Source organism: Colossoma macropomum, unplaced genomic scaffold, assembly GCF_904425465.1.
Source record: "Colossoma macropomum unplaced genomic scaffold, Colossoma_macropomum, whole genome shotgun sequence".
Taxonomy (NCBI): domain Eukaryota; kingdom Metazoa; phylum Chordata; class Actinopteri; order Characiformes; family Serrasalmidae; genus Colossoma; species Colossoma macropomum.
This window is the reverse complement of record NW_023494801.1, coordinates 30667758-30694742: the sequence shown is the minus strand read 5'-3', so window position 1 is coordinate 30694742 and position 26985 is coordinate 30667758. Positions and strand designations below refer to the sequence as shown.

General features: G+C 38.0%; 1 protein-coding gene across 1 annotated transcript in view; it reads right to left on the bottom strand.

Moving 5' to 3' along the window:
• The window catches only part of LOC118821736 (serine/threonine-protein kinase 32B-like), a 55147-nt gene extending 28895 nt beyond the window's left edge, over positions 1 to 26252 (bottom strand). Inside the window, exons 1-3 of the mRNA XM_036590464.1 lie at positions 25983 to 26252; positions 12299 to 12354; positions 4522 to 4673 (exon numbers count right to left, since the gene is read on the bottom strand). Coding sequence (XP_036446357.1) covers positions 4522 to 4673; positions 12299 to 12354; positions 25983 to 26034 — 260 coding nt within the window. The 5' untranslated portion in view covers positions 26035 to 26252. The remainder of the gene's footprint in view (positions 1 to 4521; positions 4674 to 12298; positions 12355 to 25982) is intronic.
• Between the last annotated feature and the right edge of the window lie 733 nt (positions 26253 to 26985).

Below are 26985 nucleotides of genomic sequence, written 5' to 3'. Positions count from 1 at the left end.
ATATATATATATATATATATATATATATATATATATATATACATATTTTAACTATGAATAAGGTGTAGAATCCACAAATACAGGCCTGATTACAATGTGGTAGATGCTTGATCCTGCTTGTTCTGGCACAAATACAGCCTGAAAATAAAATCATTATGAGGAAGAAAGCGTCATTTATAATTATTGTTATTGCTGTTGTTGTTTTTGTTGCTGTTGTGGTGGTGAATGAGTCCTGAGTAAAGCAGGGACATAGGCTGTCTGTCACTTTGTATTTTGGAGTCTTTCACTGGTAAGCTGGGAGTCCCTCCTTCACTGCAGTCTGTGGTGTCACTTTGAATTAGCTGATGAATCTGCGCTGCTTTTAATCACTAATGAACTGTGTGTGTGTGATATGTGTGTGTGTGTGTGTGTGTGTGTGCATGTTTAGATAATCCATCTGTTAGAGAAAAACTGTATTCGCTTAGGCTGGATTATTAACGTCAGTACTGTGCAGTATTTATAGATAAATAGTATAGCATAGATGGATAAAGTGTGCAGTAAGAATAGGCAAAGTGAGCAGTATGGATGTATAAAGTTTGCAGTATGGATGGATAGAGTGAGCAGTATGCATGGACAAAGCGAGAAGAACAGATTAAAATGAGCAGAATGGATGGATGAAGTGAGCAGTATAGATAGAATAGCTGAGCAGAATGTATGAATAAAGCATGCAGAATGGATGGATAAAATGAGCAGAATGGATGGATGAAGTGAGCAGTAAAGATAAAATAGCTGAGCAGAATGGATAAATAAAGCATGCGGAATGGATGGATAAAATCAGCAGTATGAATGGATGAAGTGAGCAGTACAGATAGATTTGGTGAGCAGAATGGATGGATAAAGTCAGTAGAATGGATGAATAAATTGAGTAGTATGGATGGATAAACTGAGCAGTACAGATAGATTAGCTGAGCAGAATGGATGGATAAATTGAGCAGAATTGATGGATAAAGTGTGCAGTATGGATGGATAAAGTGTGCAGTATGGATGGATAGAGTGAGTAGTATGGATGGACTTAATTATTTGTGAGTCTATAGCATGGGTGGATAAACAGACAGGGGGATCTATATAGTTTATGTCTTGTTCGTTGCTGTGAGTGTTTCCATCTGCTAGACTTAAGTGAATTACAGTTTCCACTACAGGATCCAGGAACACACACACGCTAATGCAGCATGCTATCCCCCTCAGGATGGGGAGGAGGATGGAGGTCTGCTCTGGATCATAAAATCAACACAAAAAAACAACAGCAAAATAAAACACTCATACTGAGCAGGAAAAACTATAGTCTGATCAATAACACAATCAGCACAACTACCAAACAACACAACACAACACAACACAGTACCACACCCAATATCCTATTCCCACCTCAACACCTCAGTTTGCCAAAACTGACACCTCTACAATAAACGTGTTAAGGGACATTTCTATTGAATAACCCCTTGGGCTTTATGTTTTCCTGTTCCTGTTGTGTAAATATCTCACAAAACTACAGAAAACTTACATAAACATCTGCTTTTGATAAAGCAAACAGAAGGATGAAGGGGTAAGAGGATAAAGAGGTGAGAGGATGATAGGATGAAGGAGTGGTAACATGTGAGGTTCAGAGGATGACGGGATGCATTACAGAACAAAAAAACATGAAGTTCATCCTTTTATCCTCACGCCCATTCATCCTTTCATTCACTCACCATTCATCCTCTTCCCCTCATCCCATCATCCTCTCACCCCTTCAACCCATCATCTTCTCACCTATTCATCCTCTCATCCTCACAGCAATTCATCCTTTCGTCCTCTCACCCTTTCATCCTCGTCCTCTCATCCCATCCCGTCATCTTGTTCCCTTTCATTCCTTCACCATCTCATTCTCTCAACCCTCATTCTCTCATCACTTCATCCACTCATCTTATCACTCCTTCATCAGCACATCCCCACATCCTCTAAATAACATAGTTCAGACGGGCTGGATCATCTGTACTGATGCTCTTGGCAGGACCCTTGGGGACGCTGCCATAGCAACACTTGACCGAAACACTCCGCCAGAGAGCATGAAGGGTCTGCTTCCTTAATGGACACACAATGTGTTTGTGTGTGTGTGTGTGTGTGTGTGTGTATGTCTGTGTGTGTGCATTAGGATAAGAAAAAAACAGTTGGAGGTTACAGTGACATGAAGGTTCTCTGCACTGCTGTAATGGATGTGTGTCTGGTCTCTCTCTCTCTCTGGTGAGAAGGAAATGGACTTTTTCTTCTTGGAAACTCATTCTGAAAACTCCATTTCATCCATCTTTAGAACAGTTTGCAAATAAACAGATACGACGCAAAAAGCAAGTATCCACTGTTAACTCTTTCAGCTGGCAACCTAATGGCCATTCTGACACCAGAATAAAAATCGGATATTTTTAATTAATATAATCAAATAAAACATTTTTTCTCCATAATTCTGGGTTGAGCGATTCATGGTGAAAGTGAAAGGGTGGAAACCCCCTCCTATGAAAACAATTCACAACTCCCCACAAAGACGGCCCTACCAAGAAAAAATGAACAGCACTTGATATTGAACAATTATGTACAACTGCCACAGTAAAAGACAGAATTTAAACATAATAATAACTCTCCAGTCCAGTTTACTTCAAAATACCTTCAAAATACATTCCATCAATGGTTTGAGCAAAAATGCATAATTAAATTGTGGGACCTCCAAATAGGCAGAAATGCCATTTTATTGCTATTGTGAAATTAGACCTGCCATAATTACTCAATTAACCTTGATAACTTTTAAATTATCAAATAAAATTGGCCTGCAGTGCGTAGTTGTCAGTTCATGTGATAATAATATGTATTTTAAATTCTACAGAGCCTAAGGGACACACAATGGACACACAGAGACTAACGGACACAGACAGCCTAATGGACTCAAAGAGCTTAATGGACAATGCACTTTATGCATTTTGACTTTTGTATATTGTTAATTACATTCTAAATCTTTTTAAAAGGATTCCTTGTATATCTTCTTGCAATAAATGCATCTGGAATCTCTGAAAGGCCGTTCATGCTTTGTTATTCTTCAGTTCATTTTTTATTGTGTGGCCTTTACAAAAACTTCCCCAATTTAAACGTGAAAATTGCTCACACTGTTTAAAGTGCTTTTTGCTGTGCGTTTTAGAAGCTTCAGATAAATTCAGACTTTTAGACAGCCTTATCTGAATGGAGAAAACTTGATTATCTGAATGTCAATGCAGTGAGTCATCATGTTCTTGCTCAAAGCCTGGTGTGGTCATGTAACCTACGTAAAAACCAGCATCACATTTGCAGCCACCCCTCAGACAGCCATGGACCCTCACAACTCCTTTCTTTAAATCCTGTTTAATGTTTTAACCACAGTGGATTTCTCAAGTACTAGCTAAGAGTTGTTGCTTAAGGAACAATTTAAAAATGTCAAATAGCAATGTTGTGTTCTGTGAGACATCCATTAAACAATCAAATCCAAATCAAATCAAATTTTATCATGGATAGCAAACAACAAACAAATACGTACATTTTTGGACAGTAAAAATATTAATCAAGTAATTTACATTAACATTGGTTTATCACTAACAAACCTGAATACACTTTAATGTGTGTTAACATGCCTTTAAAGAACCCAATATATTTCAAACAAGACTTCACATCCTTTAAAACAAATTTATATAATGGGGTCCAAAAGTCCAGCTCCCCCTGCGACCCAGAAGGATGTGTGTGTGTGGGTCCAAAAGTCCGAGACACTATTGAAAATCTAGCAATTTTTCTATTTATTCCTGGAAAAAAAACAAAACCTTTAGAATTTTTAAAAAATTTAAAACAAAGAAAAGTTATGTAAAATGAAGAAACAGATTCAGAATGTAAACAGAAGAAACAGAAGAAAAAGAAGCAGATTCTGCAGTATTTCTAGGTCACTTTTCAAAATTAAGCAAATTTATGACATTGACCATGTGAAGGCCTTTGAACAAAAAGCCAAACCCAACACTGCTTAATTTTACCAATCACACACAATTCTATCCAATTCCACACATGCAGAAAGCTGACTAAACACACCCAACACCCCTCTAAACTCTCCCGCTATGTTTAATTTTGTTATTCTGTTTTGGTCTGAAAATATATTAACAGATCCAGTTAGTCCTGGAGGGCTCAACACACAAAACAGCTACAACACACACACACATACTGCACTGCTGTATGAACACTAGGATGTGGCTGTTCTTATATAAGGGTTGTGAGGGCATAATGAATTTGCTCTAATATGCTGTCCCATTTTCAGGTCCAGTGGAGACTGTGTGTGTGTGCATGGGTGTGTGTGTGTGTGTGTGTGTGTGTGCGCATGGGCTTTATAGTCTCCTGCAAAACAAGCACAATGCCCTCAAGCACTACCATATTGGACAGATACTGCCACACTCAAAGCTCCTTTGTGTGCGTGTGTGTGTGTGTGTGTGCACGTGCACTATAACTCACCACAGGTTGACGAGGAAGGGGTGCTCAAGCCCCTGCATGATCTGCAGCTCTCGGAACACATTTCGGACTTCGTCTCTCTCAATACACTTGTGCTTATTCATGTATTTCATTGCGTACATTTTCTTAGTGTCTCGCTTCTGCACAATACACACCTGCAACAGACACCCAGAGCAGTTAAAAATGCAGTTTAACATTAAAAACATAAACACAGAAGGTATACATCATCAATTTGGTCTTAGTTTTGGCAATAAATACGTTGATATATTCGGTCACACTTTATTTGGATGTTTCCCTTATAGATACTCTACAGATACCTAAATCACTAACAAACTTTCTGGTGATATTCAGTTGCTTATCAACAACAGTATGGTTATGGTTAGGGTTAGGAGCATGTGTAGGTTTTGCCTTGAGGTTACAGTTAGGGTTAGGTTTAGAGTTAGGAATAGATTTAATAAAATCCTTCATACTGAACTTGAAGTTCAGTTACATTTAATAGATATTTAGTTGAATGTTACTTAAAGACAGACTGAGCATCTACAGTGGGCCATCCAAATAAAGTGTTACCATATATTTTATGCTGAAATGATGAACACATTTGAATCAAGTCAATTGAATGCATCACATTTTTAATGATAATGTGATGATAATTCCCAGGAGAAGTACAAGTAAAAGTATTAATAGAGGGATTGTTTTAAGCAAAAGTAAATATGGGGCTGCCTGGTCATTCAAAAAAGTAGTCGAGTAGTTCACAGGTTCCCATTTGTATTGCATATTTAGTGTTTTCCTGCTGTAAAACACCCACTTTAACTCAGGAAAAGCTAATTGCCTTGTTGGATCAGATGTGCAGGGCAGGGGGTACTCTAGGACCAGGGTGGGGAGCCACTGGAACAGTCCACTAGTTGTCAGTGCTCTGGATTTTTTGCTGCATTTCAGTGTCTGTCTCAAACACTCTGCCCACAGAAGTACACAGTCTGATGTAAAGACTGTCTGATGTAAACTGCACTCTAAAATCACCACAACTCTCAGAAACTCATCGCTCACAGAGAATTTAAACTGGCTCTGGACTGCACACTGTCTGATGAGAAACAAATGATTGTTCATTAAGCTAAATGCTAGTAGCAAGCAGCTGCATCTACTCAAAAGTAAGCCATTCAGAGTGAGTTCTACAGGCCTCGCTGCTGAACCAGGAAACATTCATGATGTCCCATTTGAAGCATTATTCCTGAATTGTGTCAGAAGCTTTGGGTAACAAGTAAATTGGTTTGCTTTCACATTTGCTGACAAATAAATGTACTCCAGGTTTTTTTTGTACACATAGCACAGTCTATGATTAGGTGTTTTGCATGTCAGTCAAATGGCCCTTTTCTATTGTGGTTCTCTAAACCTACGAGGTCTGGCTTAAAAGCTTGTAATTTAGTGCAGTCTTAAGTAGCTTGCAATGGAATTTCATTTTGTGTGTTGTATGTCCACACTAATATTAACTAATGTTTAGTAAAGAGCTGTTATGTTTGTTTACTGATAGTATGATGTCTTCTAATTTATTTCTTATTTAACACTTAGGAGATTCGCAGTGTTTACTGATAGCATGATGTCTTCTACTGCTGCTCTTAGCTGTGGAGTGGCTCAGGGATCCATCTTGGGCCCAATATTATTTTCACTCTATATGTTTCCCCTGGGCTGCTTAATGTAATGTGTTAATATTTCTTGTTGTTTTTACATAGATAACACACAGCTGGTGATGTCTGGCAGTGAATAAGGACATCTTACTTTTTTTTTTTTTAAGTTGAATGAAGACCACACAGAAATCCTTACTGTCAGCCTGGATGATGTTTCTAATAAATCTATTTTTGACATCATAATTTTAAGAAATTTGTACAGTCCTGCTTTTCTTTTTCCATTTACAAAACAAGTCAGAAGTCAGAAATGGCCTGTCTTTTCTGGACACAGAGAAAATCAATCATGCTTTTGTGTCATCGTGTCTAGACAACTATAACACATTCACGTGTTTACTCACTGACACAGAGAGACAATGCTCACCTTCAATTTGCAAAAAACACTGCAGCTCATCTTCTGACTAAGATGAAACACTGTAAACATATTAATCCAGAGTTAGCCTCTCTTCACTGGCTTCTAGAGAGTTTTTGAATTTAGACAAAAATTCTAGAGTTCACTAAGGAGTTGCATAATGAGGTCCCTGAGTATACTTCTGAACTGTTGTTGCCCTAAAGAAAGGCGAAAATGCTTATCATCTAGAAAGGGCTTTAAGCTGTTCTCATAACAACATTAAAATCCAAAGGAGACTGTATATTTGCTGTGTATGTTCCCAAACACTGGGACACTCTTTCCCTGAAAATTAGACTTTTGGACTCTTCTTGCATGTGTTCAAGAAATATCTTTAGACTTCTTTTTATACTGTGGCATCAATGAAGAAGAAGACTTGGGAAACACAGTGCTTTAAGCAAATTCTCTATTAGTGAACAGGCAGAAAGGGAAAACTGCTGCTAAGTGCTACTGAATGGCTGAGAAAGCAAGGCAGGTCATCAATAGCCAAACAACTCCAGTCCATGGTAGCCACACAACCATACCAACCAATTCCACCACCCAGCACAATATCACACAGTAACACAGCCACATCCCAACTACAACTACAACTCCCAAGAGCCAGTGCGTTTGGCCACTCTGTATGTGGCGCTACAATACTTTTGCCAATGCTGGTTTTTAATATACACTATATGACCAAGTGTGTGGGCACTGCTCCTAATACTGAGTTCAGGAGTTTCAGCTACACACTGTTGACAGGTGTGAAATCAAGCACATGGCCATACAATCTCCACTGACAAACACTGGCAGTAGAATGGGCCACACGGAAGAGCTCAGTGACTTTTAATGTAACATTGTCATAGTGTCATAGACACTGTCATAGCCACCTTTGCTACAAGTCACTTTGTGAAATTTCTGTCCTGCTTGATTTGCCTTGATAGTCAGCTGTACGTGCTATTATTGTGAAATGGAAGCATCTAGGAGCAGCAACTTCATAAAATGGATTTCCATGACCAAGCAGCTGCACACAAGCCTAAGATCACTATGCGCAATACAAGCTTCGGCTGGAATGGTGTAAAGCATGCCCTCAATGGACTCTGAAGCAGTGCAAATGTGTTCTCTAGAGTGATGAATTTTGTTTCACTATCTGGCAATCTAATGGACAGATATGGTTTTGGCAGATGTCAGGAGAACTCTACCTACCGGAATGCACAGTGCCAACAGTAAAGTTTGGAGGAGGTGGGATAATAATCTGGGGCTGTTTTTCAGGGTTATATGCTTCCAGCTTTGTGGCAACAGCTTGGGGAAGGCCTTTCCCTGTTCCAGCATGACTGTGCCCCGGTGCAAAAAGTGAGGTGACATGGTTTGATGAGTTTGATTTGGCCTGCACAAGAGCCCTGACCTCAACCCACTGAACACCTTTGGAATGAACTGGAATGTGAATTGCGAGCCAGGCCTCCTCATCCAACGTCATTGCATGACCTCTTTAAATATTTCGCAGTATTAGATAATATTTAAGTTACCATCAACAACCTAACCTTTTGAACCCTATACTTATTATTTAGTTATTAATCTTAAGAGCTTTTATCCAGTAGGTACTATGAATTATTCAGTATCTATTATGAAACTTATCTGTAAGTTATGCAGTTATGAGAGTAAGGAAATGAAGTATGGGTGCACATACAAACTCTTCGGAGTTGAAGAAATTAATGAACCTCAGCTTCCTTTATACTAAGAGAATGTCTTACATGCATGTTTTTTTGGACTGTTTTGTTCTATTTTGCTAGTATTAAAATTTCAAAGAAAAACGTACACATTATTATAAATGTTCACCAGCTAAAAACAGATTTCCTAAAAGGAAACTTACTGTTTATTTTATTTTTATGTATTTAAATGATTGTTCCAATCTAGAGCACCCAGCCAATTACATCTGAATTGCAGGTAACCTTTAGGTCTTGAATATCAAAAGTAAAGTGCACAAAATAAAATTAAAAAGCTGAAAATAAAACAGTTACAGTGCTATTTATGGGCATTATCATGGACACTATCTATAAAATGTATCACTAAACTATACGAGTCAAGAAAATATATTACCCAGCACTACCTTTATTAATGAAAACACTCACAGAAGCACTCAGCTGGACCTGTTGTTCATGTCACACAGTGAAAAAAAAAACATTGGCTGTGTTTGAAATAGCATATATACAGTAAACTACATACTGTGCCAGTATACTCTGTATACTGCATGTTACTCTTCACCAGTAGTATACAGTATAGTATCCAGTATGAGACAAAATCTGTGCACCATACTACAGGGCAGGAAATCAACTAGACTGCCAACATTATGGACTGAGCCAGACCCATGTCAAGACTCGTCCCATTTTCTTAGCCCTCCAATCACTGCTTAGCAACCACTGCTAGCCATATTTTAGCTCTTTAGTGTATGGATATATTTTGGTCAAATGATGTTCCTGTGTGACACAGGGTTTTCTATCTCTAACTTCCTATCTCTGATGTGAAATATTATATATATATTATATATATATATATATATATATATATATATATATATATATATATATATATATATATGTATATATATAGAGTCAGCTTTGGATTCATCTGTATGGTAAACCTATGTGGTTACCAGATGTTTACCTAGGTTTGCTAAAAGGTCAGTCAATTCATTTTTATGACATTCATAGTTTGTAGTACGAGTTAGTTTGACTGAATAATAAGCAGTGTGATGTCACACGAGAGTGTGAAGAGCTGATGCTGTTCAGATTTTAGAAAGTTGTAGTAAGTTATCTTTATTAAATGGATGAAATAAGCAAACCCACCTCAAGACCAGTAGTGAAAGCTGATGGTGCTTCACTCAAAAAATCTATCTGAATCAGCCTGTTACAGCTTTTGCAAAGCGGAAAGGAAGCGGAGAGGATCGTTATGGGTCGAAAGTTCAACATCACATCACACATCCCGGATAGACTAAAAAAACAATTTTTTGGAAGAAAAAGAAAATATCCACCAGGTTTCATTCTTCCTTATCAGCCCATGTGAACATTAGCAACATTAGCAACTACCTTGAACCACAAATAAGTGCCAACATTGTATTTCTACATTAAAGTAGACTCTTCGCCATGCTACAGTGGTGAGGGGAACTCATCATCTTAGCGTTTTTTAGGAAACCGAAGCAATAACAATGTACAGGATGGTACATACACTAATACATACACCCATCCTTCTGTTCAAGCTCCTCGTTCACTCTCCAGTTCAATTTTATCTGCCCTTTTTTTGATTGGTTATCTTGTCAAACAGTGACAAATGATGAGCGAAGGTTTTCTGCTGAAGCTGAACATTTTTCAACTTGATCTGCGAAAAAATGTGCTCAATCGAGGAACAAGTGAAGCCTATAAAATCCACATCCCGCTGTAGGAAATAATGGCGTTTCGTCCTGAATACGCTCTGCTGTCTGAACGTAGCCTTATATTTTTGAGATAATGGTTGTTTTACAGGATGTTCTTTATATTACATGAAAAATCTAACTTTGTAATCTAACTTTAGGTCACATACTGTATAATACTTACTACTTTTGTGCACAATCAGTATGTGAGCAGTATCTTGTAGGCTATTTCAAACACAGCCATTGTGATTGGTTAGAGGGCTCAATTAACAAATGATATATTGTGCATTTTTGTTTTGTTTTGTTTTACTGCATTTGAGTTTAAGGGACAGAGAGTGGATATAGAACTGCTTGAGCAGAGAGCAGAGGGTTTGGAATGATTTTTCTCTGTAAAACGTGAGTGGGTTTGATTCTCCTGCTGACGGAACAAAGCTGCCCCCACATAAACACCCCCCAGCAGAAAACACTAAAAATAACACACACATCTCCGCATCAGTCCCATCCGCTCACAGCCAGGAACAGAGAGCTTCCTCAGACAGAGCAGACCACCAGAGAGAGGGAGAGAGTAGGAGGGGATACACAGGCAGACAGACAGACAGACAGACAGAGACATATAGTCATATGCAAAAGTTTGAACAACCCTGGTCAGATTGATTTTCAAAGTGAAAATAAGTTAACACATCCTCTACAAGGAAGAAACTTAAACATGACATGCAATTTTAGTACACAATTTCTAATTTTGCTAAGCTTAACATATAAAAGGTGCCATAATTTTTGTACATGCCACATTTTATATGTTATTTTTTCCACTTAATATGTTAAATGTAGAAAATATTACTAATTGTGTACTAAAATGTATGGAAGTGTGTTCTCTGTAGAACACGTGTGAACTATTTTCCTCTAAGAAAATCAACAAAACATGTCATTTGACCGTGTGCCAAAACTTTTGCATATAACTGTAGACAATACAGAGCATGATTGTTTGAAATTATGGATTTCTCCATATATGACCAAAATTAATTATTTTATTTTGTGTAGTTAACTACAATTAATCACATTTGTTGCTTAAATAAAAATAATGCTGCCTCGTCCAACCATATATGTACGTCCAAAAGTTTGTGGAGTTCAGGTGTTTCAGCCCCACTCATTGCTAACAGGTGTAAAAAATCAAGCAAAAATGCAATCTCAATAGACAAACATTGGCAGTAGAATGGGTGGTACTAAGGGGCTAAATGACTTTAAATGTGACACAAATGTGTCATAGGATGCCACCTTTGCCACTAGTCAAAATTTCTGCCCTGCTAGATCTGCCCTGGTCAACTGTAAGTGTTATTGCTGTGAAACGGAAGCATCTAGGAACAACATCATCTCAGCCATGGAGCGGTAGACCACACAAACACACAGAGCGGTGAAGCACGTAAAAATTGTATATACTTTGTATATAATCACTTACTACAGAGTTCCAACCTGCCTCTGAAAGCAACATCAACAAATCAACGGTATGTCAAGAGCTACATTAAATGGGTTTCCAAGTCCAAGCAGCAGCACACAAGCCTAAGATCACTATGCCCAAACTCCCACAGGCACACAAAATCTTGTGGAAAGCCTGCCCAGAAGAGTGGAGGCTGTTATAGCCACAAAAGGGGGGGTGGGCAACTCCATATTAATACCTATGCTTTTGGAATGGGATGTCCAACAAGCTTATATAGGTGTGATGGTCAGGTGTTCATCACATGGTCAGGTGTTGGTCATATAGTGTACATTCTGATGAGGCTTATTTTGTAGCTTGCAGCTATAACAAAACATACAGCTTTTTTTTCCTTTTTTTCCATTTCACAAATGTAATTACTAATGATTAACTAGACAAAATAGCGTAATTAATCATGAATAATTATTTTAACCATTTGACAGCCCTTATTTTTAACACATCTGTTTATCAGGCATCTGCAGTATACAGTTACTGTCACACCTCTCTCCCTCTCTGGCCGTTCCTCACTTCCATGACAAGCACTTTGCTATGATTGATTTGTGCGTTTGTCATCAGTCTTGCTCTGATGTACTGAGGTAGTCATAACATCTATGTGCTTTCAGCGAGTGTTTCAAAGTAACGAGGAAGAGAGAGAGTGAGGAAGGGGGCGAGGGAAGGACGAGGTTAAGGAGCGCAGGAAGAATAGAATGGTGGTTATTTTCTGTAATTAAAGGTGACATTTCCATCAAATGTCAGACAGAATCTGAGAGAAAGGCATTATCTCTCAGAACAGAGCCTCACGCTCATGCACATACACACACACACAGCAATCTCATCTGGCATTCATTTGCGTGTGTGTGCTTTCTCACCTTTCCAAAGCTCCCCTTTCCGATAGCCCTGAGAATCTGAAAGTGGTCAAAATTAACTGAAAGAGAAGAATAAAAGCACAGTGTTGTCATTAGACATACAGTAACTCTGCTCAGAAATCAGTACAGCACTGTATAGTAGTGAATCAGTAGAAAGCAGTGATAACACAGTGTAAAGCTGTAATGAACCAGTATACAACTGTATTAACTCAGTACAGAGCTGTAATAAGTAAATATAAAGCTGAAATGAATTGGTAAACTAAGTTAGCTGTACTAGCTGTACTAATATAGAGCTACAATAACTCAATATAAAGCTGTAAGAAATCAGTGTATAGCTGTATTAACCCAGTTTAGAGCTGTAATGACTCAGTATAGAACCAGTACTGTTGCACATGCATCACCTGTTTTATTAGATAAGAAGCAAACATACTTTGGCTCCCCCATTTTTATTCAAACAAAAAATTACACTCTCAGTGTAAATAACTGTGTGAACATGAGTTTAGTTATAACCTCCCAAGAAACTTCAGATCAGTGAAAATGGCTTTCTTGTTGCTGCAACTTTTAAGCAGGAACAAGGCATGCCACAGCACAGAGGATATTCATTTGGAAGCCCATTTCTGATACTTGTTTCTTCCGCCCCTTTGTTTCTGCCAGCGACCCACTATGTTGACAGTTTCTATCTCAAAATAATGGTTTATTATCTCAAGATTGGGATTGAATAATGTCAAAATAATTACTTAATCTCTCAAGATTTTGACCTATCACATCAAAATAATGGCTTATTCTCTCAAGATTTTATTGAAATAGTTGCCTACTTTCTCAAAAGTTTGACTAGTTATGTTGAAATAATGGCTTATTTTCTTAAGATTTTGACTATGTCACATCATCCTGAGATTTTTGACTAATTATTGCCAACAGAATGGATTATTTGCACCAGGTAAAAAAGTAGCACTGGTTTTTATTACATCAATACACCTCTATAGCTTTAAAAACATGCTATTTTTCTTGATATTTTGATGATTTTAGCTGATAAATATTTGACAGTTAACACATTTTAGCATCAGAGAATACCGTGACCAAGCAGCTTGACTTTACTGATACTCATTCTGTTTATTTTTGCACTAAGGTCAGTATGTATGGCCATTTTTTAGTTTTGCAGATTTTCAGGGAAAAATGGATATGAAGGTCTTATATGCTAAGTAGGAACTTTTTTAGTGCTGCTAGCTTGCTAAATATAAGTACTATAAAATATGTATTGCGATAAGAACTGAGTTGTGTGCTGCAGTATTTCATTAGCTTGGATAGGATTTTTCCCACTCTTTTGTGGGAAAGCCTGTTCAACCTCACAACAGTAGCTATGAGAGAACGCAGTTGTGGGCGGAGCATCGAGAGTTCCTAAAGGAGGCGTAGCCAGGGATCGGACTAGTTGCAGCTGTTTTAGGCTCATGGCCCAGTCTCTTCAGCCCACCTTACAGGAGCACCTTTAGTCCATCAATGTCTATAAAAGCCTGCTGAACACACCCCACAGGAAGAGCATTTGGACACTGTGAGCTGCGTGTTTGGAACAGCATTGTAGGGATGTCACCAACACATAATACATGCAAAAATGTAAATAAATAAATAATTTTGTTTAGATGAGTTAAGGTCAATGGAAATGGAAATTTAACATTTATGAAAGATAAACAGCCTCCCCCTCCCTGTATGTGTGTGAGTGTGTGAGGGTGTATATGTGTGTGAATAATTGATGTGTTTTAAGCTTAGATCTGCTCCGTGAGCAGTTTCAGCACAAAAGCTCCGCCCGCTGGGACGGGATGAAAGGATTGCAACAAAAAGCAGGTGAGAGAGAGAGAGAGAGAGAGAGAGAGAGAGAGAGAGAGAGACAGAGACAGAGACAGAGACAGAGACAGAGGGAGGGAGACAAAGAGGGGGAGAAAGTAAGAAAAAACATCAGAAAGTGAGTGAGAAAAGGAGAGGGGGAGAGAAAGAAGAAAGAGAAAGAGGAGAGAGAAAAAGGAAGAGAGATAGACAGAGAGAGGGGAGAAAGAGACAGAGACAGAGAGAGAGTAAGGGAAAGAGAAAGAAAGGGAGGCAGAGATGGAGAAAGAGAGAGAGAGACAAGGATGAGCGAGCAAGTGAGAGAGTGTAAGGGTAAAAAGAAGACAGAGAAATCATGGGGAGAGAGAGAAAGAAAAGGAGGGAGATAAGGGAGATGAGTGAGACAGTAGGAGGGAGTAAGAGGGATGGAAAAAGATAGAAATAGAGATTTCACATCATATTTTTTTATACTGATCTCAGTATTCTTTTTAATTATGAATTCAAACAAATCATGTATAGGTTGGAATAAAAAAGTTGTTTATTACATTGTAATTTTGCTAAGCTAAGTTTTTGACCAAGCAATTCCGAAAAAAAGTTGGGAGAGCAGGTGAAACGCAAACAAACTGTCCTTTATATGTACTTAACTGAAAACAGCACAAAGAAGAAATATTTAATATTTCTTATAATAATAATAATAATAATAATAACAATAATAAGAACAATAATAATAATAATATCGATTTTTGCAAATATATGCCAAATTTTAAAAGTTGGGACAGGACCAATTTAGGACTGGGAAGTTTGCAGAATGATCAGAAACACTTGTTTTGTAACTTTCAGGTAAACAGGTGATGCACAGAATTTAGGGACTTTACCATCTATAGTCCGTAACAGTGTTCAAAGATTCAGAGGATCTGGAGAAATCCCTGTGCGTTAAGGGGAAGGCTGAAAACCAATACTGGATGTCTGTGACCTTTGATCGCGCAGATGGCACTGCACTAAAAGCCGACATGCTTGTGCAATAAAATATGACCACACAGGCTCAGAAATACTTGTCAGTAAGTTCATTACTGCATCTATAAATGCAAGTCAAGACTCTGCTACACAAAGCGAAAGCAATATATTGTAGCGTCCTGCTACTGGCTGCAGATGTGTGGGAGGCGTGGCCATGCACGGTGCATCGTGGAAAGTACCAGATTCGCAGTAAGAGAGACTTAAAATATGTTAATAGGTTGCTATTGTTACATAAAAGATGTGTACATGTGCTGCATAGGCTATGTTGTGCTGGAGTGTGGGGTAGTTGGAATGAATTTACTCTCTATTGTCAAGTAGATTTGTGTGATTGGAAATTACCTGCGTGCTATCCCTGCAGTTCACTAGCACTGGTGGTAGGTTTCATTGCTGCTGTTCAATAAAAGAGCATTTGCTTAAAGTGCTATGTTTCCTGTGTCCCTTCCCAGACTGTTGAACTGTTAAAACATTATATCAAGCACGAATGGGAGAAAATTGCACTTTCACAACTACAACAACGGGTGTTCTGAGTTCCAACCGAGTACTGAACATTGTTAAAAGGAAAGGTGATGTTACACAGTGGTAAACATGTCCCTGTCCCAACATTTTTGAAACATGTTGCTGGCATCAAATTTAAAATAAGCATTTCTATACAAAAAACAATAAGGTTAATTAGTTTAATGTTAACTAACTTGTTAAATATCTTTGTGTTTGCACTGTTTTTAATTGAATACAGGTCAGAAAGGATTGAAAATCATTTTTATTTAATTTCATTTTTCCTACTGCACTATATATATAAACTGTAAGACTACAAGCTCCTGCACACTTTGCAACATACTATTACTGTATTATATGAAGTCCACGCTTCAACAATCCACAACAGATGACATGGCTTAAAATTTACATCAAAAAAAGCCTTTTTTTTACTTTGTTAGTTCATGTCTCTGATTCATCATAGCATATTAATTAAAAGAAAAAATCTCTGTTTTCTGTAATCGTTTTGAGTTTCGATTACATCACTGTGCACCAGTGGGAGGTGAAACATAACATTAACCAATGTTTCATCTCCCACTAATAACACCCTCACTTCCTTGATACTGTGTTTCACTCAAATTTATGTCACAATACGGAAGGAAAATGTATTATGATTTCCAATTCATGCTGACAGACAAATGCCAATTGTCAGTTTTCACTAAGAAATTAATGTGTGTGTAAAAGTAATTGTTGGCTATATTTCTGGGATGATAACGTGCATCCAGCATGAAAGCAGCTCATATTATGGTACAAATCAAAGCATAACTGACAAAACATTGGTAATAACAGTAATATTGTTGAGTTTAAAGCTGTAAGGTTAATTGTATGTAATTTTGTAATGGATGTACTAACAATTTACCCATTCTCCAGCGTTCAAAATCAGGTTGATCTGCTTTAAGTAGTATTAATCCCACGGAGGGATCCTGTGTTTGGTAACACTTTCAGCTGAAGCTTACGAAAATTTAGCAAATCATTTACTCTCCCAGATGAAGATGAAGAGTTACCAAGCACTATTACATGGCCAATAAGACCACCAGATTGTAAACTAGGATGGTGTGTTGATGTGCTGTTTTTTTTTTCAACATAAGGTGGCATAAGCTAGTTAACAAACTACACTATTAACATTTAAGCTAGCGGCCTCAGAATGAATGTTTTTGCTCATATTTTTATCCTCAACAGAAAAAAAGTCTTTGTTTGTTTCTACACATGATTCTGGGTAAATGAAGACATTGTATAAGTACGTGCACAGAACAGTGCAATGTTTCATATCAGCCAACAAGGTATGCTAACTGGTAATTAAGGTAGCTAATTAGCCAAATAAGATTCTTGACAAGTGACATAAAACAACCAAAAAGGCAATAATTTGTTAATCACCTTTTATTATAATTAGTTCCAGCTGTATCTTGAGCAGGTAGGAAATGAACTAGAACTGTAAGTTCAACTGGCTCAAGTTTGGGTCAGTTCTTGTGTTTAAATATGCAGTGGGAAAACACCCTTGTAAAGTCAGTGCTTCTTTACTAAATGACAAAAATTAAGCACATGAAATCGTGGAGTTGTTCACCTAGGAAGACCAATTTTAAAATGTTTTCTGTTTTTATCAATATCCTGATTAATATGTCTCAGGATTACTACAAATCCTGTTGTACCAGTGTAGTGCTACCTGCATCATTCACCTGGTAGCAAGTTCTTTGCTGTTGTGATGTAATGTTGATTTGCTCTATACTAGCCTCGTCACATAATAATTCACATCTGGAAAAAAACAAGTTTAGGAAAAAGTTGCCAAACATGAAACCAAACATGATACCAAATGTGATAAACTCACTACAGTTCAATTTAAATTAACTTTATATAATATATATAAAAAGAACTTGTGTATAGGTGCTTTTCTGTGACTCTTCCTAAGGCACAACGCTGCGCAAACCTCATCTGCATGCCACTGACCCTCCTGATGATGCTGCATGCACAGACTCAGACTTTTTGCACAGTGATCATATAAAAATCCTAATTTGCCACTTGCTTTGTTAAAGCTTCTGTAAGTATTTGAATATTTGAAAAATTGGACTCATCCCTAGTTTCAATATCGTTATTAGAAAAGAAAAAGTGGTATTGTGCCATCTGTTTCCTCTGACTGTGTGTGCACACGCATATGTGTGTATTTCTGTGTGCATGTGTGTGCACATGCATATGTGTGTATTTCTGTGTGCATGTGTGTGCACTTGCTGTGTGTGTGTGGTCATGTGCAGTAGGTAAATGTCAGAGTGTGAGAGTCAGTCTGACAGAACCAGAGCAGAGTTCATCAACCTTCAGCCTGAGCCTGTCATAGTCACACACACACACACGCGCACACGCATACTTGGACCTAAGACTGTCCCTTAGCGCCAGGCAGCCACACACACACATGCACACTCACAGACTTCAGCAGAGGCACATAAAGACATTGGCAGATTGCAAGGATGTGCACAGTATTGCTGCACAACATAGACAAATACTAGTTTTGTGATATTGTTACATATTGTGATTACTACATGCCTTGTAATATACAGCTGTATACACGTTTGGACATGTCTGGCCAACTTACGTATTTGAAGTGAAAACATAATGCAACTCATTAGGCCTTAACTGACACCTTAGGACTTTGGCAGATCAAGAATTTCCATCATGAATTGTCTGATGGCATTTTGAAAAAAGATGCTTGGACGGATGAAGTAAATATGGCCACTATTACCAAAGGTATGTTTAGAGAAAAAAAAGCAGATGAAAAAAAGAGTAGAATTAAATGAAAAGATTACCTTGCCAACTCTCAAACATGGGGGTGGATCTATTATGCTTTGAGGTTGTGTGGCAGTCAGTGACACAGGAGATATCACATGTTTAAATGGAAAACTGGATTCAACAAAATATCAGCAAATTCTGGAAGCAAATCTGAGTCAGTCAAGAAACTGATGCTGAAAACATACAACAGGACAATGATTCAAAACATACCTCAAAATCTATCATAAACTGCTTTAAGAAATGCAAGCTTAAGCTTTTAGAACAGTCCTTACAGTCCCCTGAAACAGTTCCCTGTTGAACAACACTACAAATCTGTGAGTAGACACAGGTGGCCCAAGAATACTGCAGAACTAGACACACTCTCCATGGAACAGTGGGTAAAAATTCCTAAAAGCTGGCGTTTGCAGGCTATGATATCTGCCAAAGGGTGTTACTAAATACTGACATAGTATAGTGTTCTCTTGTACATGCTAAAATTGCAATTTTTTTAAAGTTGATCAAATATAAAGTAGCATGACTATTTGGAGAAAAATGGTATTCTTTAATAGTTTGCTGTGGAGGTTGTGTTTGCTTCTTTTCAGTTCAAAAAAGCAACGAAACATGTAATTTGGCTAGTGGTGCCTAAACTTTTGCATACAACTGTATTAAATTTAGGCACTGGTGAATGTGACATGGTTAAGGTAGTTTTCCACTGTTTTTTTTTTCTTTTTTTTCCTTAATATTTCTGCCTAATTAAATGGTTAAAATATGAAGAAAGTCATTTAGAGTGGTTTGATGTGGAATGAGCTTTTCTCTGGAAACTTACCGAGTCGGATTTTTTCACAGTGGTAGTGATAGGAACCAGACGTCTGAAGTGTCTGTCTCATAAAGCTACTGCATGAAATAGTTATGTTGCCTAATATCTGAGACATTGTTTTACAATAGCCTAAATTGTATTTTTCTAATAGCCACTCATGGTGATGAGGTACATACAAAGTGTTCTATGGCAAAATAGTACCAAAGGAAAACATAGTTTTTCAGATTTACAACTATTTTACTTCTATCATTATTACATACAAAAACTCAGAAGACACTTGTAGTTTCACCAGTCGTTTTGGATAGAAAATAAAATGTCTTGTGTTGTAGACATTGTGGCCTCCTACTATCATCCACCACCACCAAGAAAAGTCTGACCTGATAAATGTCTCTACAATGCACCACCACATCAAAAAACCCTGAATGATTTTGTTTTTGTCTTAAAAATTGAATTATGCAGTATTTTTTCAATTCAGTGGAATTCACTTTTAAAGATTGGCCTACTTTATGACCAATATATTTGCTGGAGTACCTAATTACCTTGATTCATCAAAACGGCCTCAGAAACCCTTTTCTGAAATGGTGACTGATATTTCTGCCTCAGCAACTACTAATGATGACACTGATGATGCTTTTGACTAGATTACATTTAAAGGCAACCCTCTCCTCTCAAAAACACATTTTTTAAAAGAGTTAACACTTTTTGGGTGTTTTTTTTTTCTCTGCAAAGCACATTCAACACTTTTTGAAAGTAAATATGAGAAAAAGAGTTCTTTGGAATAATGCCACAGAAGAACACTTTTGGTTCCCTAAAGAACCTTTCAGTTGAGGGCTTTTGAGTGAGCTTCTTTAAAAAAAGTCCACTGAAAGGTTCTTTAGGGAACCAAAATTAGCTCTCCTGGAGCTGTGCGTGCTCTCGCTTCGATAAAGATTCCGGCACTTTTTAGTTTCTATAAAATGAGCAGTAAAAATAACCCCAGGTTACAATAATCCCACATGAATCGACATGCCGTTAAAATGCTATCATAGTCTGTGAAAAAGAAGTTTTGTGGCACTGAAAGAAGCATTTAATTAATTTTTCTGCAGCTAAAATCAAGCCGATATGTATTTTCCTACCTCAAGTGTTCCTCTCTAGACATTAAAACGTAAAAATTACAGAAATAACGTGTTAGCTGTGAATTCCTAAGCTAATGACAATGCCATTGGCACACTGCATTCACTTCAGAGAAAGATGGTTAGCAGTGACAGAATAACACCTAAATTAAATGTTTGATGTGTTGTCTGCTTTTTTCTGGAGAAAATTATTGTGTAAATCGAGTAGCCCTTTCTTCAGCATTTTTTTGTCCCATGTGAATCTGTCATAAACATAACGGACGTCCTGTCGCAAACTTGCATTACCCCACTTTCCCATGTAAAACTAATCCTGTCCAAATAGTAGTTAGCTAGTGAGCTAACACTAATTCTCTAGTGAGACAAAGGAAACAAACATCTGAGTTAGCTAAAATGTTAATCTTGTAGTGAGATATATAGCGCTAATTCTGTCACAAATGCCACACATGATAACCAGAAAAATATTACAGATTTTACTCAAAATAAAAAATTATTTCTATGTTTCACTTAAGATTACATAGTAAAGCTTTAATAGAGAATTTTACAGCCTCTTACAATCACTGACCACCCAAAAAAGGTAGTCAGAGATTTTTGTGACCTAACATTTGTGCCCAGGGGCTAACAACTTGATGATCTGAGCCTGCATTTACCCAGTGGCTAAACTCAAAAACAACCCAGCAATTTGGAAATATCCCAACAAAATGACCCAACCAACCAACTGAACCAACCAGTTTGGTAAAAAACAAAAACAACCCAGCAGTTTTAAAATAAATGTAGGGGTATAACAATGCTATCATACTGCCTTGATTTATCTGTATGTAACCTTTACAAATATCTAATTTTAATATTGCGTCTGAGCATTTTTCCTAACACTTTTATTTTTTTTAACATATCTTTGTTTACGTTTATGAATACATACTTTTTTGATCGGATTTATAGGTACAAAGTAAGTTAAAGAGATTATATGTATAAATATGAATTGGATATATGCACTAGAAGTATACTAAATAACTAAAACAAAGGTGTTTTAATACTTCTTCCCCCTTAAGTACAGTATTATCAAAATTAATTTGTTAGCTTTCTATGTATTTCATCTTTTCCACAGCAGATGATACATTTCTGTTTATTGCTAGTTCTACAGGACTATTAAGCATAAGGTACAGAGGTGTGCTGTAGCTGTAAGGAACAGGCGTGTTGGTGTAAGGCACCAAACATGATTTGGCTACATTTGGGGGAAATTATGTAAATCTTTCACCGGGCTTCTGTAAACCCAGTTCACACACTCAAACGCTCACACACCCAAACACTCACACACCTCAGTGCTTTAAAGAATTTAGCTAAGCCCCATAAAGTGCTGCAGCAGTTAGGAGAGTGCAGTCTGCTCGTTTTACCATGAATGATGAAGAGCGATGTTTCCACTTGACATCCTTCTCTAATGCTCCAGTGTGGTAAGGAAGGGGCATATGGCAAACACACAAGAAACTCTTCTCTGTTCTGACCAATAATCTGTGCTCAGCCTAAACCCCACAGGCTGATCCTCCCAACACCCATCCTCACTCATCCTCCCCAACACCCAGCCTTATGCCACTCTATCATGAAGCAACATAACAGAGCAACAAAATGAGAGTAAGGGGCAGAGGAAAGGGAGTAAGAATCAGTACAAGGTGATTAGGGGGCAGTAGAAGATGAGCAAAAAGCAGCAAAATGTGTGCAGTACAAAAGAGGCAGTACAAAGTGATCAGGGGTAGCAGAAAGGGAGTAAAGTGCAGTGGAGAGTCAATAATTGGCAGTAGAAGATGAATAAGGGCTAGAATCAGAGCTGGGGTAGTAGAAAGTGAGTGTAGACCAGTAGAATGGGAACAGTGGTAGAAGAAAGCAAGTAAGAGGCAGTAGTAGATGAGTGAGGGTAAGTAGAATGTGAATAGTAGGTGAGTAAGGGGAAGTAGAATAGAAGTAAAGGTAAGTACACTCTTAAAAAAGAAGGTTCTTCAAAGTTTCTATAGTAAAAAAGAAAATGGTTCTATGAAGAACCCTGAGCACTCAAAGAACCCTTAAAAGGTTCTCTGCATCATTAAATGTTTTTTTTTCTGATTTATGGGCAATGTGTTGTAGATGGTTCTATATAAAACAGCTTTGAAAAGGATTCTATATATAGCACCAAAAAGTGTTCTATTGTTATGATGTCAAGCCTGTAATAATAGAAGAACACTTTTGGCACTACATTGAACCCTTTTCAAAAAGGTTCTATTTAGAACCATAGAAAACACTCTCTTAATCAATTTGAAGAACTCGTTCATGGTGAAAAGAACCCTTTAATCATGTAAAGGGTTCTTTGAATGTTCATGGTTCTATATAGAACCATTTTCTTTACTAAAGAACCCTTGACGAACCACCTTTACCAGCAGTAGAAGGCCAGCAAGGGCAGTAGAATGGGACTACAGAGCAGTAGAATGGGAATAAGTGCCAGTAGAATGAGAGAGGGGGCAGTAAATGGTGAGTAGGGGTAAGTAGAAGTTGAATGAGAAGCAGTAGAAGGTGAGTAAGAGGCAGCAGAAACTGAGCAAGGAGCAGGAGAATGTGATATTTTAGGAGCAGAAATATAGTAACGGGCAGTATATGGCAAGTAATTAGCAAAATAATGGGCAGTAGATGGTAAGTCGTAGAAACTTAGCAGTAGAAATGGGTAATGGCCAGTAGAAAGTGAATAAGAGGCAGAAGAAGATGAGTAAGGAAGAGTAAAAGATGAGTAAGGGGCACTGAAAATAGAGTAAAGAGCAGTAGAAAGTGAGTAAAATTTAAGTAAGAGTCAGTAGAAGGTAAGATACAGGCATCAAAACGTAGTAAGGGGCAGTAAAAAATTGCATACAGAGCAGTAAAAGGGCAGTAAGGGAGCAGTAGATGGCATGTAATGACGGTCATAATAGGGCAGTAGAAGGTAAATAAGAACAGATAAGTCAATAAAGGTCAGAATGGGAGTAAGGGTCAGTAGAAAATGACTAAGACGCAGTAGAAGATTAGTAAGGGGCAGCCGAACGTAAGTAAAGGCCAGTAGAAAGTGAATAAGGGGCAGCAGAATGAGGGCAACGAGCAGCAGAAGGTCAGTAAGGGGCAGCAGAAAGAGAGTAAAGAGCAGTAGACGGTGAGTGAGAGACAGTAGAAAGGGAGTAAGGGCCAGTGGACTGAGTGTGAGGAGCAGCAGGATGTCAGTAAGGGGCAGTAGAAGGTAAGTAAGAGACATTAGAAAAGGAGTAAGGGGCTGTAGAAGGTGAGTAAGAGACATTACAAAGGGAGTAAAGGGTAGTAGAATAAGAGTAAGGAGAAGTAAAAGGTGAGAAAAGGCAGTATAAAGTGAGTAAGGGCCAGTAACAATGAGTAAAGGGCAGTACAATGAAAGTAAGGGTCAGTACATGGTAACTAAGAGGCTGTAGAAGGTTAATAAGGGATGAAGAAAGAGATTAACAGTAGTAGAAAGTGAGTGAGGGGAAGCAGAAGGCTAGTACAGGCAGTAGAAAGTAAGTAAGAAGAAACAAAAGTTGGGTAAGAGACAGCGGATCTGTAAGTAAGTGGCAAGTAGGAAATTTGTAAGAGGCAGTAAGATGGAGTAAGGTGGAGCATAAGCCGTGTAAGGGTCTTTCACTATATGAAAGAAAAAGAAAAGCAACAAGAGCAGAGTGCGTGAACAGAGCATCAGCACACTGAGTAAATCGTGTTTTCAATAATTTATCTATGTTAATGCATGTGAGCGAGTTCAGATCGGGTTTGGATTTTAAATGTAGTTGTACCAGTCTGGCCTGGTCAGATGTGCTCCTGTAATGAGAAAGTTTGGGGACAACCATGAGCAATTTTGTGTTTAATGTGGGTTGGAATGCAGACTTATTAGGCTGGTAACAAAATGAGGCTGAATCTCAAATGGCTCACTTATGCCTATGTAGTGCACAGAATACGTCATGAAACTATACTTTCTACACCAAAAAAGTGCACTAAATGTTAGATAGAGAGTTGGACAGCTTGGCTGAATTTAAATGGCTTAATGTTAGACATATAATACACTATTTGGGTATGGAAACAATCATTTTATGACTTACACAGAGTGAAACATAGTTAGTCGGGAGCCATTTAAGATTCTGCCTGTGTGTGAAATGTCTAAATCAATCCAACGTTGTTTGAATGCATGCACTCAAACACTCCTTCACTCATTCAAAAATGCTAATTTTACCTAATCCACGGCTCTTCACCTTCTACTTATTTAACTATTTTAACATTTTATGTTATTTTACGTTTAGCTTAGGTGTATGGAACCGAAAATAAATGCTGACATGCTTTGGAACCTGCTTCCATTTGCTTAGGTGTGACTCACTACAGTAAAACAACAAAGCTAAAGTAAATGGATATTTCCCTAGAGCAGCTAAGTTAGCTCCAGCCATGGAACTTTAACAAGCCGAGAAAACTCCTCTGATCCCCATCTATGGCCGGGAAACAGGAACAGAAAAAGGTAACAAATAATATTAAATAATATATGCATATAATGTTTTATTCACTTTAATGTTAAAACACAGGGTTATTATGATGCTTTTAAAAGCCATTAGTCTACTATACAGTCAATTCCCCACTGTCTCTGCTGTGGGTTTCCCAGAGTGTGATTTACTTAAAAAACTGTTCCCTGGTTTAGATTAGGGTCACTCTGCTATAACAATGGAAAACATCCCATTTTAAATGTCTAAAGCACTTGGTAATGGCTTTGGAAATTGCCTGGAGTCTGAAGTTTCTCCAGCAAGGGGTGCCATTAGTGTGCAAGTCACTATAAACCTACACTAGAAGGAGCTGATGAAGCTGTTGGGTTACTGAGTTTTAAATTGTAATTTAACGTGTGATTTTTTCTAAAGAAGATTATATTATCTTATGATTTTTTTAACTAGAAAACATCAAGCTAATTACGATATTTCGTTTTTCTGAGATTTCACAAACTGGAGCAAAACAAAAAAGCAACAGCAAAGTCACATTTAAAAAATACTACTTACATAATGTTTCACATGCAACACTGCACTAAACAGTACTAATTAACGCTCTCTTTGCAATGAGACATGCAGTTCTTCGGTGTTCGCTAAGTACTGACGATATCAACAATTTGATTACAAAAGCATATTGTGACAATGTGGCATAATTTATTACGATGACTAGGGGTGGACAATACTGCAACAAATATTATATTATGATACACTGAAACAGACAAAACAGAACCTGTAGAGTCACATACAAAGAACACTGTAATAATAATTATAATAAACCTACAACTACAATGATTTTATTGAGTGCGTCACAAACTGCACTGAACTAAATCCAATTAAACAAAACTAATTATACTCTCTTTGCAATGAAACATGTAGCTGGTCAGTGATATTGTACAGTGGCCCATACATGCAATATCCACAATATGTTCAGAAAAGCACACTGTCAGATAATTTATCCCGATGACAGTAAAATATTGTCATATTGCCCAGCCCACCCTAAACCTTTCTGCCTGTAGTAGTAACAGCTATGCAGCTGCTTCTCCACGCTGCTCTAAAGATACCACCACCAGAACAAAGTCCCAAATGCACGCCTGTTTAAATTGCGCGCACACACACACACACACACTGTCACATCTGCTTACCGTCTTCCCCCTCCTCAAACACGGGTGGTGTGTGGGACTGATGGGTGCCCATATTCCCCTGGACACACGGCCCTTACTCCAGAGAATGTGAGCATGAAGGCAGTTCCATTGCTAAATAAGCTACACCTGTTAGGCTACTGAAGAGGAGCGAGAGAGTTTCACATCATGACTAAGGCAGACACGAGCTACAGCATCCTTTCATGTGTGAGAGAGAGACAGCATCTTTACATATGTGAGAGAGAGAGAGAGAGAGAGACAGAGAGAGAGAGAGAGAGAGAGAGAGAGAGATATGCTCCTCTGGGAATTATTTTTTTCTCTCCGCCCATCCAACTATCGACTGATTTGGATTCCCCCGCGCTGTTAAAACTGCTTTGCGCGCCCTCTAGTGGGGAAGAAGGGGCAGTTGGAGCCGAAACAGACACAGTCATGTGCAAATTAGCTTTTAAGCTGATACAGCGCTCCCCGTTGGGTGGCGAACACTGCTGGGCTCGTTTAAAGAGTGGAGTTCGCTGACTGACCACTAGAGGCCATTTCTACATCCTGACTTTAGTTCTGGAGCTACATGAAGAGTTTCGATACTAAACACATTCTAGGCCAGGGGTGCTCAGTCCTGGTCCTGAAGGTCTACCACCCTGCAGAGTTTAGCTCCAAACCTAATTTAACAGACCTGATCCAGGTAATAAACGAAAACTCAACCATTAGACCTAGGTGTGTTGGATCTGAACTCTCCAGGGTGGCAAATCTCCAAGACCAGGATTGAGCACCCCATTTTCAAGAGTTTTTTTCTGAATGAGAAGTTGTTGGGAGTGTGCTTCACACATACAAGATAGATCAGTGCTGCATTATGATTAATACCAGAGGTGGGTAGTATGTAGTTATATTTACTCAAGTTCATGTACTTAAGTATATTATTGATGGATTTGTACTCTGTTTTTAAATCCTAACACTTTACTTCTGCTCTAGTATATAAGTAAGTGAAGGAGTTTCTGTTTTACTTTATTTC